This window comes from Ixodes scapularis, unplaced genomic scaffold (genome assembly GCF_016920785.2).
Source record: "Ixodes scapularis isolate PalLabHiFi unplaced genomic scaffold, ASM1692078v2 ptg001986l_1___fragment_3__unscaffolded, whole genome shotgun sequence".
NCBI lineage: Eukaryota > Metazoa > Arthropoda > Arachnida > Ixodida > Ixodidae > Ixodes > Ixodes scapularis.
The window spans coordinates 436878-453458 of NW_024610225.1; the positions used below are offsets into that span (position 1 = coordinate 436878).

Sequence of the window (16581 nt, forward strand, 5' to 3'; positions counted from 1 at the left end):
AGTCTTGGTTCTGTGTTGAACCGTGAGGGTGAGTCCTGGTGATGACCCTATTTTGAATAAATCGTAATCATGAGTGGGCGTGAGTCCTGATTGAGGAAAAAATGGTGATCGTGAGTTTGAGTGAGGACAACTTAAAATGCCGACCTATGCCCACCAGTCCTCAGAGAGGCTACACAATTCTTGGAAGCCCCCAGGGAGGCCCAACATGTCCCCCAGGAGTATCTGGGAGTCATAGGGAAACTAGATGGCCACACAACTAGGCAGCTAGATGGCCACACAGCCACACATTTTGAGCGGTAGGGGAGAGTCGGGAGGAATGGGACGCTTTTCACAAATGCATTTTAGTTTTGTTTATTTTGAACGCAAAAAAGATGGTTGATGGATTATAGTACAAGTCGAAACAAGCTGCGCAAATTCTGCGAAACACAGGTTACTGCCACTTCTAGAGCAACTGCAAAAAAATAGTTTCTAACAGCTAAAATCTGTCCCATTCCACCCGTCCCTTCGGGTGGAGTGGGACATCCTTTGGGAGGAATGGGACGCCAGTAAAATATCGGTCCCAACGTCTTCAGCGGACATTAAAAGCCGATAGTTCCACATCAAACTTGAAGCAAGCTTGCAGGCGCTTCGTTCCCCCAATAGTTTTTGGCGCTGGCAGCTTCTTCACAATATCCGTTATTGGCACAGTCCCTATATCTTTCTGCGGAGGAAAGTAAAACTTTGAGCTCTCTTCTTTCTTTCGAAGGAACTGGACACTGACGTCAGTATTGTCACTACTTTCGACTCTACCCGTGTAATAAACGTCAGATTTTTTCTTACCAAATCTGACAAGGACAAAATCGCCTTTTGTCACTTGAAAAGTTTTGTTTGGGCAATCGGCCTCAGAAATGTCCCGCCTCTCATTATCGGAACCCGACATGTCACTGTCTGAATCATCAAATGCAACGGCAACAGTGTCGTCTTCCCTTGAAGAACTGAACTCCTTCTGAAGTCGCCGTTTCTTTTTTGGGCGGGTAGTGGCGACAGTCTTAGCTGTGATAAGCGCTCTTTTTTTCAGACTCTGTCGTGCCAGCCTCTCTGCAGCTTCTTGTTCAATCGCATGCTTCTCGGGTGTATCCGTAAGGACTTTTGTCCTACCTTTCTTCCTTCCTTTTTGCCCTGTCTTACGCGGTGCAGCCTTAGGGTAGGGCCTTAGGTCGCTCGGAACAATCCGGCTGGGAGATGCAGTTGACGTCGAGGCTGCGTTGGCGACAGTAGGTGGGAAGACATCTGTAGAGACGTTGCAAGCTCCATGGCCGTTTGTCTCAAAGTTCAAATCACTTTCCAGTCTGCTTGCGCTGTCCGTTTTCTCGGTGGTGGTGGCCGTCTGTCGTGACACTTCTCAGCTTACGGACGTTAAGGGTCTGTCAGTGACTGATGACATCATGTAGTCATCCGAAGTGAAGGGCTCGCTATTGAAAGGCCAAATTCCAGTTTTCTGAAAGCCCGAGATTATGTTCTTTTGTGTCACCGTTAATACGTAGGCGGATCCAACTAGTTGTGCAACATTGTGGATGGAGATGGTCTTCCCGGGGTTATTTATGAGCCAATCATTGCAAGCAGCGTTGTACCGAGATTTAAATGGTCCGTACACGGACACATCAAGTGGCTGCAGGCGGTGGCTACAGTGTGGGGGAAAGGTCAGCAGGATGACTCCGCTCTCTTTGGCCTTGTTGATGGTGTTGATGCTCACATGGCTTTCATGATTGTCGAGTATCAAGAGAATTGGCTCCTCCTTCGAGCACTTCGTATGTCTCACAGTGTGCTCTAACGCCAGCAAAAACAGTTCGCTCGACATCCAGCCCGACTTGCTTGCCAAACCGAGGCTTCCTGCCGGGGCGCCTTTCAGAAAAAAATCTTTAAACCTCACGCGTGGGAAAATGAACACTGGTGGCAGGGCGTTTCCGATGGCATTGACAGTGCACAAAACAGTCACCAGTTCGCCGCGTTCTGCGGATGTAACCTGACCGATTTGCTTTTCCCCACGTGCTGCTACTACCTTTGGTGGGTTGTGTGCAGTTGTGAAGCCCGTTTCATCACAATTGTAGATGCGGTCCGGAGTTAGCTTGTATCGGTCGTAGACACTTTTCAGGTTTGAAAGGAAAGCATCGACGTTGTTCTTATTGAAGCTTGTTGCCCGACCCAGACTGGTCGCTTCTGGCGATCGAAGCGATAGCTCGGGATGTCGGTCCATAAAGCCCATAAACCAGTCTCTTCCAGCTACCTTCTTCTGTTCCCATGACGCCGGGCACTTCCTCTTTAAGGCTGTTGCAAACTCGTACGCCAGTGAACGAACTTGCATTCTCGTAAGCCCATAATGCATTTTGCTTGCTTTCAGCAAATATTCTTTCAAGAGTACTTCATCTTCTGTTGTGAAGACCATTCCGCAGACCAAATTGGACTTGAACATGATGCCACCTGTGTCACCGCATTCTCTGTACTTCTTCACTGCTCGGCCAAGCAATGATTTTGATATTTCAAAAGCTTCTGCTACGTCTCTTATACTTTTCTTTTCATCGCACACCAATCTCACAGCATCCAGGATCAAATTGTTCGATGTTTGAGCTCTGTCGGGATGCTTCCTCTTGTAAACCCGCGGCATCTTCCTGAAAATGGAAATGGATCAAAAATTGGCAAATTTAAATATTCACGCACACCAAGCACGCTTAACGTCTTTGCATGCACGTAGCAGCACTCATATTGCTGCCTATTATTCACGTGCTTATTCCGGGTTTCTCGCAAATGTCTACAGTAATCACACCTTTTTAGTGGAGAAACATTGCATTTTATGATGCCCCGTTGGTTTAGCGCGTCTTAACGTCAAGTGTCGCAGAAACAGCCTGTATGTTATTTAACATCACGGCACCAAGCATTTGTACACTTTTAATAACAAATAAAAAAATAACTGCTTTCGGATCTAAAGCGGCGCAGCATTGTAGCTTATTCGCGAGACACAGCACCAGCCGTATGGTGGGGAGGAATGGGACACTGTCCCATTCCACCCGCGACTCAAATGTCCCATTCCTCCCCAGGTGGTTCGCCCAACGAAAAATACATTCAATGGCGAAAATTCTCTTGTTAGGGCTAAACTTGTTATTGCATGAAGCACGACCCTAACGCGTGTTTTCGAAGAAAAATTGGTATCAGCATAGGCAGGGTGGTTTAAAACTGAGAGAGGTGTAATTGAGTAAGCGGATACTTACTTTTGACACGTGAAAAACGAGAGTTGTAGTCAAAGAAAGCTCCGTCCGGTGAAGACGGCCACCATTACAGCCAGGCTATCGGTATGCTAGCGCCACCTCGTGAGCAGCCGATGAACGTGTTTGAACTAACTCCTGGAGAGATAAACGAGCTGTCCCATTCCTCCAACCGTCCCAAACCTCCCGACTCTCCCCTACAGCTGCTTCACTCTTGGAACGATGCTGGTGTGAGTACCGTAAAATACTGCGCAAGCGCCCATTCATACTTTTGAGATAATCACAAGAAAATGAGGGATGGGCGCTTGTCCAGTCATCAATTTTGGATAACATAAATGTACTGTACGTATTTTCTCAGATCTCGCAAATTTGGGAATGGGCGCTTAGTGTGTAATGGGCAGATACGCGGTATTCTATGATAGTCTGATTTTCGGCATGGAGTGCACTTTATAAAACCCCAGTCCTAAAGTTTTGTTGGTGAATCGAGGTAACATGACCATGTGACCCTGCTAAATTTAGAACATGTCCTCTACTTCTCTGCAGTTGCATCATGTCCTTTACTTTTGAAATTTCCCGTAATGAAATACTGCATGTGGTGATTTCGAGGACATGGATCCACATTCGGCGGCTTATGTTTTCCTTGAAAAAATCTTTGCAGAGTTTTTTTTCATCGGTCAGAAAGTGTAGTGACGGGTTTTCTCGTCATTCGCAGTGGCCGCCCACGCCCACGAACCCACGTAACAAGATGCCTCGACATCAGCAGTTAAGGGGTCAAATATCTATGTGGCAGTTGTATTACAGTGTAAGTTGGCTCCACTTAATATTAATGCTTTTTTTCTGACAGTTGAAAAGCATTTTGACACCAACCATTAGCATATTATCAACCCATCGTTTTCAGAAATTATCAGTCGTGTGACTAGCACAATTATGATAGTGGCTTGTTTTCTTGCTACAACAGAAGTAATATTACGGAAAATAGAAACTAAAGAGCTAGAGCGACTGTGTTTTTATTTAATTCCTGCTCAGACAATCTTAAGGCAGTTCATCACGTCTTTTTATGCTCTTGAGTTTTCTCTCAAACATTCTTCTCTGTGGTGTGATTTTGTAGGTTGTGGAGCTAGGGCCTGGCTCTGCAATTTTCATCGAAAGCAGCCAGCTCCGGAGTATTGAGACGTACTCGAAGACCGCGACAGCCACGGCGCGTGGATTGCTCGCCGCAGTTCTCACACAGCAGCCCCTTGTGATCTGCTCGGTCAAAGGTCAACGGGCCAAGGGCTCCCATGGGCCATCTGAGCAGCGGCCCCCACTGGACGTCTTAGCCGTCACGGCTATTTTGTGTAAGTTTTTGCATTATTTTAGTCTGCTCTGTTTCTGAAGGTTTTTGGCTTAAATCGGAACATTCTTCAAGCTCTGGTTCTATCGTGTCGGAAAACCACAACTAGTCAGCATTGCTGATGTTCGCAGCTTGTATCCGTTTTTGGTCGAGCAGGAAAGCACGAGTGTTAACAGGCGTTTGCCCGTTCATTATGGAACGAGCAGTTGTGGAATGGTTTTGTTGACGTCTGGCAGATTGAACCATTGACACTCTGTCCAATGAATCTTGACGACAATAAAAGGCTCTTGGCATGTTTGCTTACGTTAAACTGGCACAAATTCAAAACTTATCTGTCGACTTGCTAATTCTCTGCAGTGTCTCTCACAGTCGCATGAATCCTTGACAGCCATTTGCTACTGTACATCTGGAAATTCAAATCTTTTTACTTTGCAATACACGGTGCTAAGCTAATCTAAGGAATATTAACATTGTGCAGATTCTTGCAATGTTAGAATCGTTGCACGGCCCTGTAAAAAAGGCATGCAGGTGCACTATTACTTCTATTCGAATATCTTTTTGCAGAATTAAGATATAAAGGGTATAACTCCATCAGTAAGTGCTTTTTGCAGTCACTTAGTTTTTCAAAGCTGAAGTGTGTACATTTTTTTATCTCAATTGCAGCGCACACGAAGGCCATGTGCCAGACTAGAGGGTGGGACTACAATGAGAAGGTGATTCTCCTGTCCCTAGGAACGAAGCTGAGCGAGATGAGGTGCGGTGTCAAGCAGCTTGTGTAAAAATTAAAAAATATTTTTTGTACATGTTCATTATTCAATTTATATTTTTTCATATGGATGAGAAGGAACTTTTGGTAGATATTTCTAGAAAACGTATATACAGGGTGTTTTTTTATTCTTTCAGATTTGTTAATAGAAAAGCGCAAAAGCTACAATTATGCGGTTTGTGCAGGACAGTTATATGGACAACAGGACATTGTATAGGGAGATAGTCGCAACTATTAGTCGGCTAATTAAGTAAAATTTCTTAATTAACTTCTTAATTTGTGCAAATAGCCATATAGTTCAAATTAGAAACTTGCTGAGCCTCATCGAAAACCACGAAATCAACTATTTTTAGAAGGATATAACGCCAAGGAAGCATTTTACGGTGTTTTAAAAAAAGCGCTTCATTTGGACGCGTTTCTAGGTTTTGCTTTCTTATCGGAGCGCATCTTTGCGCCCGCGGTCCTGCCCACCGGTAATCGCGGCGCACAGCCATAGAATAGAATCATAGAATGGAGGGAAGTAGGGATCACGTGTGTTACGCGTCTAGGTCACTGGGGAGCAGGATCGCGGGCGCAAAGATGCGCTCTGATACGAGGCTGAAATCTAGAAACGCGTCCAAACAGAGCGCTTTTCCACAATGCCGTAAAAGGCTGCCCCGGCATTATATCCTTCTAAAAGGAGTTGATTTAGTGGTTTTCAATGATGCTCAGCAAGTTTCTAATTGGAACTATTTGTAATAATTAAAAAGTTAATTAACAAACTTTACTTAATTAGCCTAGCCGACTGATGGTCGCAGCTATCTCCCTATACTATGTCCCCCTGGCCGTATGACTCACCTCTACAAACTGCATAAGTGTAGCTTTCACTGTTTTTTTTTTTTTTAAACAAATCTGAAAGAATGAAAACAAAAAAATCCCCCTTATAAAGGTTGCCTTACCTGATTTGGACATATCTGCAGCCTGATATGGAGGCAGATATACCCCTATTTGGCAGACCCAGATATGGATATATAAAAAATTAGACATATCTGGGCAGATATGCCTTATTTAAACTGATATGCTTGATATGGCTAGATCTGCCCAATTTTTTATATAACCATATCCGTTTTTTTGTTTTTTTTTTTAATATCAGTTCAGATATGCCATTTTTGTAAGGGGTAGCATCCGTAACGAATGGCAAAGGTGTATTCCCTTGAGCGACAACATGCCAAAGCGGTGAGGTTAATAAGGGCGTAAACAGTAAGATGATTAGCGCGGTAACATAGAAAAGAGCCGGATGTAAAAGAAATAAACTGCGTTATGGTAGCAATTTGGGCCAGTTGGTACATGATCACCTAAAGAAGCTCAGTGAGGTGTCGGTCATTGACCTGTTGGGAGTCGCGTGCACTTTAAGAAAGTTCCGTAAATAAAAGGATAGGTTCTCCGTTACCGCTAATGAGAACTCGTCCGTAATCGTATTTAAGGACAACTTGTCTGTTCGTCTAGAATTACAATTATCTGAACAATTTAGTAGAGAGCCCACGATAAGCTTAAAAGCGTTCTATTAGATGTAGAACATTATACAACGCATCCCCTGTTTGAAAAAAAAAATCATTTAACATACTCTTAAACCGTTTTGATAACTTTAAGCAATAGGTGGCGCTAGTTATAAGCAAAAGAAGATGCGGTGTTGGTCTAGTAGAATCTTACTATCACTTATTTATTGGCGGCGAAGCTCCTTAGGGGCTAGCCATGTCCTTATGTCCGTCCGCTGTCGGGTGCACGTGCTCCCGTGCTCGTGTAGGGTAAAAAAAAAAAACGGATCTCCACGTGGTGAATGATGTTGATTGGGGCGAAGCTCTGGTAGTGCTTGTCTGCGTAGACGCTGAGCCGCAGCATGCCGTGCCTTTCGTTCGTTTTCATCTATGTCAGAAAGAGAATGTGTGGTATGGAATGTGGTTTAATACGCATTTGAGCATTTGACCGCAGCGTGACACGGACGAAAACGAACGAAAGGCTGGGCATGCTGCGGCCCAGCGTCTACGCAGACAAGCACCACCAGAGCTTCGCCCCAATCATCATTCACTACGTGGAGATGCGGTTGTTTTTTGAACCATACCGTACTCTGGTTTGCCGGGTTTTCCCGCTCGCGTCGGTCTTCTCGTGGTCTCGCTTAGACGTCCTCGGTGTTGAACCTCAAGATGAAAAGGCCGATCTGTTGATCGAAACGGTGAGTTTCTCTGCGCGTAAATATTGGTTTTGTACGTGAGGTACGGGTCCACCTTTCTGAAACTCGGGTTCCCGTAGGGGTGAAAAAAAAAAAAAAAAAAAAACTACGGAGTTTTTCAGCCGAGATGTTTCGTATTTGATGACGACGGTCGCACTTCTGAGTTCCCGTTCGCCGTTTAACGTTCTCACGAAACCTGATTTAAGCCCTTGTGTTGTATTTCGTCGCGAGCGAACTGATAGCGCGGCCCGTCACTCAGAGAGCTCAAGAGAGCGCCTCTCGCGTATTCATGCCTACGGCTGACCTTGTGTAACGGCAAGTGGTCGTGGTGGCTTGCATGGGTCTGAAGTCCCTACTTCAGCCAAGTAACCAGTAGACTAAGTAATTTACCCCGTAAGTGACTACGTCACAACATGGTGTCTGGGGCCAAACAAATTGTTGCTAGGGGCATTGCTATGGACGAATGCATGGAGACTCCACATGAGGCTAGATTTTTGCTTCCAAGTAAGTAAATAATTTTTTGTAAACAAACTAACTTCTTCATATCTAATTATGAAGATGTTCTTGTCGTCTCAGTGTCGTATTGCCACGATGAAAGCCATTTCTGAAGTATTACTCTCCGCTTCGCGTTGGTGGCAGACGACACGATAGATTTGCTGGCTTCTGTTCCAGCGGGCGTCTTCACTGAATTGCGTCCGTAAACGAGCGACAAAAACAAGTGCATCGCCATGGCCGTAGAGGCCTCCGCAATGTGCGTTTTTTTTTTCTTTTTTTCTGTGAAGAACCCAGCTTAGTTCAGGGGGGTGAAAATGCCGTTAAATCAAGCTACGTCATGCATGTCAGTTACGACGACGACCTGAAGTGCATTACCGGCGTAGTGCAGTCCAGCGGGAGAAACAAATCGTGCGCCGTTGAGGTAAGTCGCTTATTATTATTATTATTGAGGTTGTCGGGTTATTGAAGATTTGCATGTCTATCGAGATTTTGCAGTATTTCGCTTTTTTCCCTTGATTCTCGCTTGGTTTTCTCTTGGTTGCAATAGTTTGGCCCTTTTTTACATAAATGCAACTGTCCGCCAGTGCTACATGTACTCCCCTTATGCTTTTTATCCAGTCCTTCCGCGCTTTGGGGTCTTGCGAAAGTCTGAAGAAACTTGAAGAATCTTTCTCCGCGGGATGGTTACAACCTTTAGTTACAGCCAGGTACTGAGCACCCTACCATAGCACGAGTCCGCAAACCAAATTCGGGATCTCAACCGATCGACTGAAGTGCTTTTCTCACGGGTGCAATGCGATATTTTAGTAGACGATCATCTTGATCGACGCCCGGACTTTCGATAAACCATATTTTGCATCACACTCCACTATGAATTCTTAAAGTGTCTGAAACTCATTATATTTCAAACAAATGCAGTATCAGAATATTGTATTTATTCACACGATCCAAACGACGGCGCCGGATTGGCCGGCAGGCGTGTGGCAGACGGCATACTTCTTGCATTCGTCGTCTGCTGCAGGCATCTTGAGGACCGGAACTTGCAGTCGTAAATATTGCAGAAACAAGCGATTACCGGTACACTTCTATCGAAACATATAAAACATTCAAGTTTTCTATATTTGTGATTTTTAGAAGTTTAAATCGTACTCCTTATATTTGAACGGTCGGGTTTTCGTAGCGAAACCTAGCCACATGTATTTGTCCATAACGACGACCCTAGCAACGGTTTGTTTGGACCCATGACGTCACACTTACGGAGTCAATGGTGGGCGGAGTATGACAATTCCTGTTTCCTTCGCGTTTTAGGCCGGTGGAGGGGGGGGGGGGGGGGGGGGGGCTGAGTGAGGAGCGATGTGATTTGAGGGCGAGACAGTCGAGATCTACCTTACCGTCCCCACGACCGCGATAACGATGCCCAGGGCCGGTCCAACACCCACCAGGGCACGGGTTTATCCAAAATTTTAACTCGGGGAAAGGGGGGAGGGGGAGAGAGGGGGAGGGGGGGACGAGAAGAAGGAGGAAGGGGGTGTATAGCTTTGTGTGTAGTTTGCGCAGGAAATTCTTGGGAGGGGTAGGGGAGGGGAGCTGGGGACCAACACCTTTTAAAAATAAGGCCGTAGCGCTCCGATTAATTACGTCACAATGTCGGAGGAAGGAAGGCCATCGCGGAACTACGTGAGAAAATGTCTGCTACCGACGCATATTGACGTGAAAAAAATGTTTCTTCTCGAAAGGCGCGGGAGTGTTCGTGCGCGTTTATCCGACATTAATATACGCTTTAAAAGCGCAGTCTTGTACAATTTATATTTTATTACAATTTATTACAATATACAATATATATAAATTTGACTAAATTTATATTTTTGATCATCCCCGTAACCGCGGGACTACGCGCACTCCCGCTGCTCCCCGCACTTTTTGAATGAACCGGCTCCGAATTTCCGATGCGGCATTTTCTCTGGTACGGGCTCCGATTCTGGTAAATTTACGTCGTGTGCGAGCTGCTGACTGTCTGAAAAGGAACCCTGAGACATTTCAGAAGGGAAAGGAACCGAAACGATCCAGTCATCGCCGCAGGGAGCGCACACGAGAAGAAATGGGTCGACAATGTTAAAGGGGCCCTGCAGCAACTTTTTGATGGGTTTTTAATTTGCACCGAGCCTGAGCGCACTGAACGTAGTAACTTTAAGAAACTTTTTTTCTCTCAAATTTCGCTTTATTTTAAAAGTTATAGGCAATTTAGAACTACAAAAACGAGCAAAAAATAACCTCCTTCATAACGTCGTAGGTCCTGGCTTGAGTGGCGGTGAACTAGAGGACTGGTAAGCTCATCGAGCGCTCACGGCTGCCGCACTCCGTGTCGACGGCTCGAGAGGGCGCCACTAAAGCACGTGTTAGATAGGCTGTATGAAGCGGGCGGCCAGGGCGGCTCGCATTGCATTTGCTGCGCGATTAAAAACTAATTCGGCATAACACTTCATTGGCCACAAACGACAGCAAAGACGGGGTAAAGATTAGTTGAGAACGGGAGCCACTTCGCGCTGTCATACCGGCAAATGGCTAAATCGCCAACCAAACTTGCGCCGAAGGCCTTCGGAACGCTCGGAACCGGTCGGATCCTCGAGCCGGTATACGACCGCAGCGCCGCCGCAAATGTCCGGGACCTCTCTACGCGCGCCGTTCGTCGGAGCCTCATCCCACTAGCACTTTTTAGTATGCGCCTTGTATCTCTGCCGCTTGGTGGCGGGTTTGTCGACGGGTCTTTTCTTGTTTCGGTGCTTTATAAACTGCATTTGCTTCTTTTCTGGTCTAAAATACTGAACAAAAACTACTTTCATACATAATCGAAACGGTTCGCGACACTTATATTTTGTATCTCGACTAAATAAAAAAAAGAAAAGCTTTTAGCGGCTCTGACCAGTAGTAAGCCCAGGACCGAAGACGTCACATATTGCGCGCTTTCGGCAACGCGGTTCGCCATCGTAGGTGGAGGAGGTTTCGGCCTCGTCCGGTTAAAATATGACGCACTGATGTTTCGTTACTCTCTCCGTGCCCGCTGGCTTGCTCGAACCCCGAGAGACGTGGAGACCGCAAAAAAGGTAGACGCTTAATTATGATTGCAGGGCCCCTTTAAGCCGCTCGTCCCACACTGCTGCTGCTGCTCTCGTGCGTGTGTGGTTTTTTTTTTTATTTTTTTTTTTATCTTCATACCCGTCGTTTTGTATTCGTCACCACAGTCTCGGGTATTTTTTTTTTTTTTCGCTTGATATTACAGCATTTACGGGGATTCGCGAAACAAGTCCTGCTACGGTTTGAGTGACGTGTGTGGCAACTAGTCAACGATGACACGGGCCGATGACCTCTCTATCTCGACAGGTTGGTTTTGGTTTTGGGGTTTTTCGGCGCAGCAGCATCGGGCCATAGTGTGCTAGAAACATTGTGTAAAGGGAGCCTACATTCTTTAAGGACAGACTAAAGCCTCAAAGCGGACCTTACTAGGAACTAGACTTATAATTTCCGCAGAATATTAATTTCTTCCAAAAAATTGGAAACTTGTGAGACTGGGACAAGAGGCTCGTCACCCAGTAAGAGTGCCAAGTGAAATGGTACATGTTCCCGATAGAATATAGAAAACCAGGTTCGACGGTTCTCTTCAAAGTGTGGACAAACTATCAAAATGTGAAGTATACTTAATGGTTCAGAACAGAAGTCACAGGTCGGTTCACTCTCCCTACGCAAGAGGTAGCTATGGGTAAGGTGGGTATGTCCTATTCTCAATCGGCATAAAACTATCTCATAAAAACGCTCTCGGTGTCTGGCACTGCGCCACTCGCTCAGGATGGGCTTAATCATATGGAGTTTGTTTTGCAGCTGGGAATCCCATTCCCTCTGCCAGGCATATTTTATTTGCCTTTTTAGTGGTACTCCGTAATCAGTAGCACGGATGCTGTTATGGTCAACTGTCCTATCTACACACGCAGAAGCTGCACGGTCAGCTAGCTCGTTGCCTTCAATGCCAATATGGCTAGGGACCCAGCAGAATTCTATCTGTATTTTCTTTGCCAGTGCTTGTGTTAGTGTATTACAAAGTTGCACAAGCAGAGGGTGCTTCCAAGATGTTGGAGAGTTGAGTGCTTTCAGTGAGCTCAGATAGTCGGAGAAAATGACAGATTTTCTATATCGATGTCTGACAATGTGGTCAACTGCAGTTATCAGAGCATAAAGCTTGGCAGTAAAAATTGAGGCATTTTCGTTTAACCTTTTTACAGATCTGTAGCCCTCGCCGATAGCAGCACAGCCAACGTAGTCTGTGGTTTTTGATCCATCAGTAAAGAAATGCTTGTAGCCATTGTACGAGGTACACAGCTTTAGGAATTCTTGCCTGAGAACACTAGGGTCAACTGTATCTTTTTTGTGCTTGGTCAAAGAAAGATTACAACAATTATTGGCAACTTTCCAGGGTGCAGTTCTTTGTTGAATTTCAAGGACAGGAGAGAGGTCATCAAAATTGTATTGTTCTGTAGCAATTCTTACAGGTAGTGCAAAGGGAGGGGTTATAGATGGTTTGTGCTGAAATGAGCGCTAATAGTTTATATTTTTAATTATTTCATAAGCAGGATTTTGCGGAAAAGAACGGAGTCTTAGAAAGTACTGACCAGCGAGAAAAAGTCTACGTCTCTCGAGCGAGCACTCGTGCGATTCAGCGTACAGGCTAAGTACCGGCGACGTACGGAATGCCCCCGTTGCCAAACGGATCCCCTGATGGTGAATAGGATCAAGCATCTTGAGGGCGGATGGTTTCGCAGATCCGTAAACAAGGCTTCCATAATCCAGGGTAGAGCGCACTACAGCCCTGTAAATTCGTAAAAGACATACCCTGTCCGCGCCCCAGGTGCGATGTGAAAGAACTTTTAAAATGTTTAGTTTCTGCTGGCATTTCAGTTTCAGTGCCTTGATAGGGGGGCCGAAAGTAAGCTTGCTGTCAAACGTCACACCGAGGAACCTGTGTTCCGGTCGGACGGGAAGGGGTGTGCCATTTATGTGGAGCGATGGTTCGGGAAACATTCCCCTTCTCCGGGAGAAGCAAACAGCCTCGGTCTTGTCAGCAGAAAACTTGAAACCATTCTCATCAGCCCATTTACTCATTTTATTAATGGTTACTTGGACTTGGCGCTCACAGATAGCTAAATTACATGACGAAAAGCAGACCTGGACGTCATCGACATAAAGCAAGTAGGAGACCGAAGGTGGTATTGCTCGGGACAGAGAGTTGATTTTAATAAGAAAGAGGGTAACGCTCAGGACACATCCTTGTGGGACTCCATTCTCCTGGATGAAACATGACGAAAGGGTTGTTCCCAATCGCACCTGAAAGGTGCGATCCTGCAAAAAGTCTGCGATGCAATTAAACATATTCCCGCCAATAGTCATCTTGATAAGGTCTTGAAGGGTACCGTACCGCCAAGTGGTATCGTAAGCCTTTTCAAGGTCAAAAAATACTGAAAGGCAGAACTGCTTGTTTATAAAGGCCTCTCGGATGGCCTTTTCCAATCGTACGAGGTGGTCGGCACTGGACCTGGCGGCACGAAAGCCACGCTGTAAATTGCTTAAAAGCGAGTTCCGTTCAAGAATGAAGATAAGCCTATTGTTAACCAGCCGCTCGAATGTCTTTCCCAGGCAGCTAGTCAGGGCTATAGGCCTATAGCTGGAGGCTTTACTTCTGTCTTTTCCCGGTTTGAAGATAGGGATCATCGCAACAGGAGCATGCTGCTCCTGTTGCGATGATGGGGCCTTTAGGTCAGCCGCCAAGTTCTCAGGAGAGGCCTGGGTGGCCCTAGTCTGCAAGCGTGGTGCAGGGCCCCTGTGCACCACCTCCGTGTAACCTCCTTTTGCGAGGAAGGATAGCTTCTTCTTAGCGTCCAAGTAGGGGATATTCTCCTTTGCCTTTAGGGAAAGAATTTCGTTTTTTTGACACCAAATGGGACAGGTGCGGGAGTAAACTGGGTGGGGCCCACTGTAGTAACTACAGCGGGCCGCTGCCTCACAGATGTCAACAACATGTTCCAGGCTTACAGATATCGCACAAGTTTTTTTCCCTCGGCAACTGCATGTCGCATGCCCAAAGCACTGGCAGCGGAAGCAGCGTTGCTGGTTGGGGACATAGGGACGGGTACAACACTTCACAGTTTCAGGGAGGGTGTGTCTCTTAAAAGTCAAGATGACGTGCTTTGATGAGGTTTCCTTGCCATCCTTCCGGAACATGATACGTTTAAAAGCGACAACACCGGCATATTCAGTCCTTCCAGGATTTCTTCCTCGCTAGCGTCGAGGAAGCCGTCTTCAGAAATGACTCCACGGATCGTGTTGAGCTTCCGGTGAGGACTCGCGGACATCTTGACGTCAACTATGCTGGTCATCTTGGAGAGTGCCTCACTTTGGACTTCCGTGTATACTTCAACAAGAAGGTCGCCGGAGTAAATTTTTTTTTTTTTTGCTTTGTATAAGAACCTGATGAGGTTTTCTAGCACCTTGGCTACCACAGGGGGAACAGTTTGGACACTGGTTTGTCTTCGAGGTTCGAGTGGATCACAAAAAAAGCTTTGTAAATGTCCCCATTTCAGGGGCTTCCCCAATGAGTTGCTGCTCAGGGCGAGGCCTCTTGGAAGCCTGCCTTAAACCGGGTTTAGAGAGAAGGGGCGCCTTATGAAGGGCAGAAATTTCGGCATCTAGCGAACCACCCACCACGGAATCCAACGATAGGATAGGTAACATCTCATAACAGTTCTGGCTTGTCTCTGTATGTTCTGTTGCCACCGAAGATTAGCTGTGGCCGCCAAAGAAGGTGAAATAGGAAGGAAGATGATAAGAAGAAGGTTAGATATAGGAGAGAAGAAAGGCGACTGACTCAACCATCCTGGTCAGGCCAAGCTGTCTACGAGAAGCAGGGGCCGAGGGTACCCCATGCTCAGCTCAACAACCAGGATCCCCTTTTTCCCGGACACGGGTTAAGCCACGCCCAGCCAGACGTGGGGGGGCGAACCCACAAGGCTCGGGGTTTGTATTGACGCCACTCACCAAGCACCTATTAAAGCCCTGCATGCGGGTATGATGGCCAGCGTGGCTGTGGTCCGTGGTGATGCTACTCTCCAAACACCTCCTTTCGTGTCAATGCATTTTTTAGCTCCCGCGGTGCTGCAGTTCTATTCTGCTGCAGGGACACCCTCTCGCGTGAAGGAGACAGTTGCAGCACTAAGAAATATAAGCTAGCCTTGAAAACGTGCCACAATAGTTGACGCCGAGTAGAGGCATTTTCACTGTTTTCAAATCGACGGCCCAGCGTGCGACCCCACAGAGCGAACGTATCCGTGGCTTCGGGAAGCGAGCAAAGCATACGGTACGTATAGGTAACGAACCCAGAAGATGGCAACGGCCAGAAGCCCTTTTCTGGAATGGTCTTATAGCCGGTGTTGGTCAAGGTCGCGATTCAATTTTGATGCGAGCTGTTCTGCCAATAACCAAATATAAATTCTTTTTTTTTTATTATTGGGAAATGGGGTGTTTTGGGGGAGGCGGAGAGTGGACGTATGAGGATGGGCTCCCGTAGGCGGCGGCCTGGGGAAAGGCAGAGCGCGGCTTTTCGGCCCGGTACATGTCGGGCAGCTGTTGAGCGTCGGCGGGGGCCACGAAGGGCGCGCCCGACGCGCCGGGCGACAGGGCCAGCGACGGCGTCGGGGTCGGCTGGGACAGCAGGCAGCGGTAGTAGGCGTGCTGCAGGGTGGTGGTCACGCGCACGTACTCCTCGACGATGCCCAGCTGGCGGCGCAGCTCCTCCAGGCACAGCATGATCCGCTCCCAGTCCACCTTGTCGTCCGTGACGCGGAACCTCACGCGAGTCTGCGTGCGCGAAGCCAGCGCGCCTGGTTGCCTATCTAGATATTCTAGGCCAAGTTCCTTTCATCACCTAGTGGGGTACTGTGTAAAAATCGCACTTGTTTCCATACTTTTTACTCACTGCGATTTATCGTTTTTTTTTGCGTGCGTTTTGATTTTGTTATGTTCGGTTTGGTGCAGCTTAGCGTGGTTGTGAATGCGTTCAACGACCGGGCATCCCGTCGAATGATGCGAGTATTTGATGTTCAGGGAAGCGACGTGGCTGATTCACGCGACGTCGTATAGCGGTAGGATGAGGTTTGTCCCCATTCGCTACGCTCCCTATAAAACTTTTCTACACGGGCGCCGCCATCTTGAAACGCGGAACTTCCGACAGGCTGGAAAACATTGTTTTGCTCCGGCCACATGACTGGGAGAAGCTCAGGTTTTAATCGCGACTGTTTCTTTTTTTTTTTTAATATATTTTTACTTGTTCTAAATTGTACAGCCTTGCTTTTCTTATCCCGGATTTCCCAACTACGTGGCAGGAAACGAAGGTATAAAAAAATACTTTTTTGATGTGATGGAGAGTTGTAACGTCAGATGCCTCCTCTATCCTTTGGTGCGTGACGACGTTATGAGATCACCTTAGTTGTGGAACTAAGGCGGAGGG

General features: G+C 46.7%; 3 protein-coding genes across 3 annotated transcripts in view; all 3 read right to left on the minus strand.

Moving 5' to 3' along the window:
- Window positions 1-568: 568 nt before the first annotated feature.
- LOC115313569 lies at window positions 569-1321 on the minus strand (the record flags this gene model as incomplete). The annotated part of the gene is made up of 1 exon (XM_040217410.3): window positions 569-1321. A coding segment is annotated over one exon (753 nt), but the record flags the coding sequence as incomplete, so codon positions are not given.
- LOC120845841 (MFS-type transporter clz9) lies at window positions 1311-3431 on the minus strand. Its single transcript, XM_040503513.2, has 2 exons — window positions 3243-3431; window positions 1311-2645 (listed from the first exon to the last, which is right to left on the minus strand). Exon 2 carries the CDS (start codon window positions 2639-2641, stop codon window positions 1382-1384), a length of 1260 nt encoding a protein of 419 aa, XP_040359447.1. The 5' UTR covers window positions 2642-2645; window positions 3243-3431; the 3' UTR covers window positions 1311-1381.
- Window positions 3432-15578: 12147 nt separating this feature from the next.
- LOC8028013 (phospholipid-transporting ATPase ABCA3) overlaps window positions 15579-16581 on the minus strand; it is a 68595-nt gene continuing 67592 nt past the window's right edge. The window contains exon 6 of the mRNA XM_040217427.1: window positions 15579-15932. Coding sequence (XP_040073361.1) covers window positions 15579-15932 — 354 coding nt within the window. The remainder of the gene's footprint in view (window positions 15933-16581) is intronic.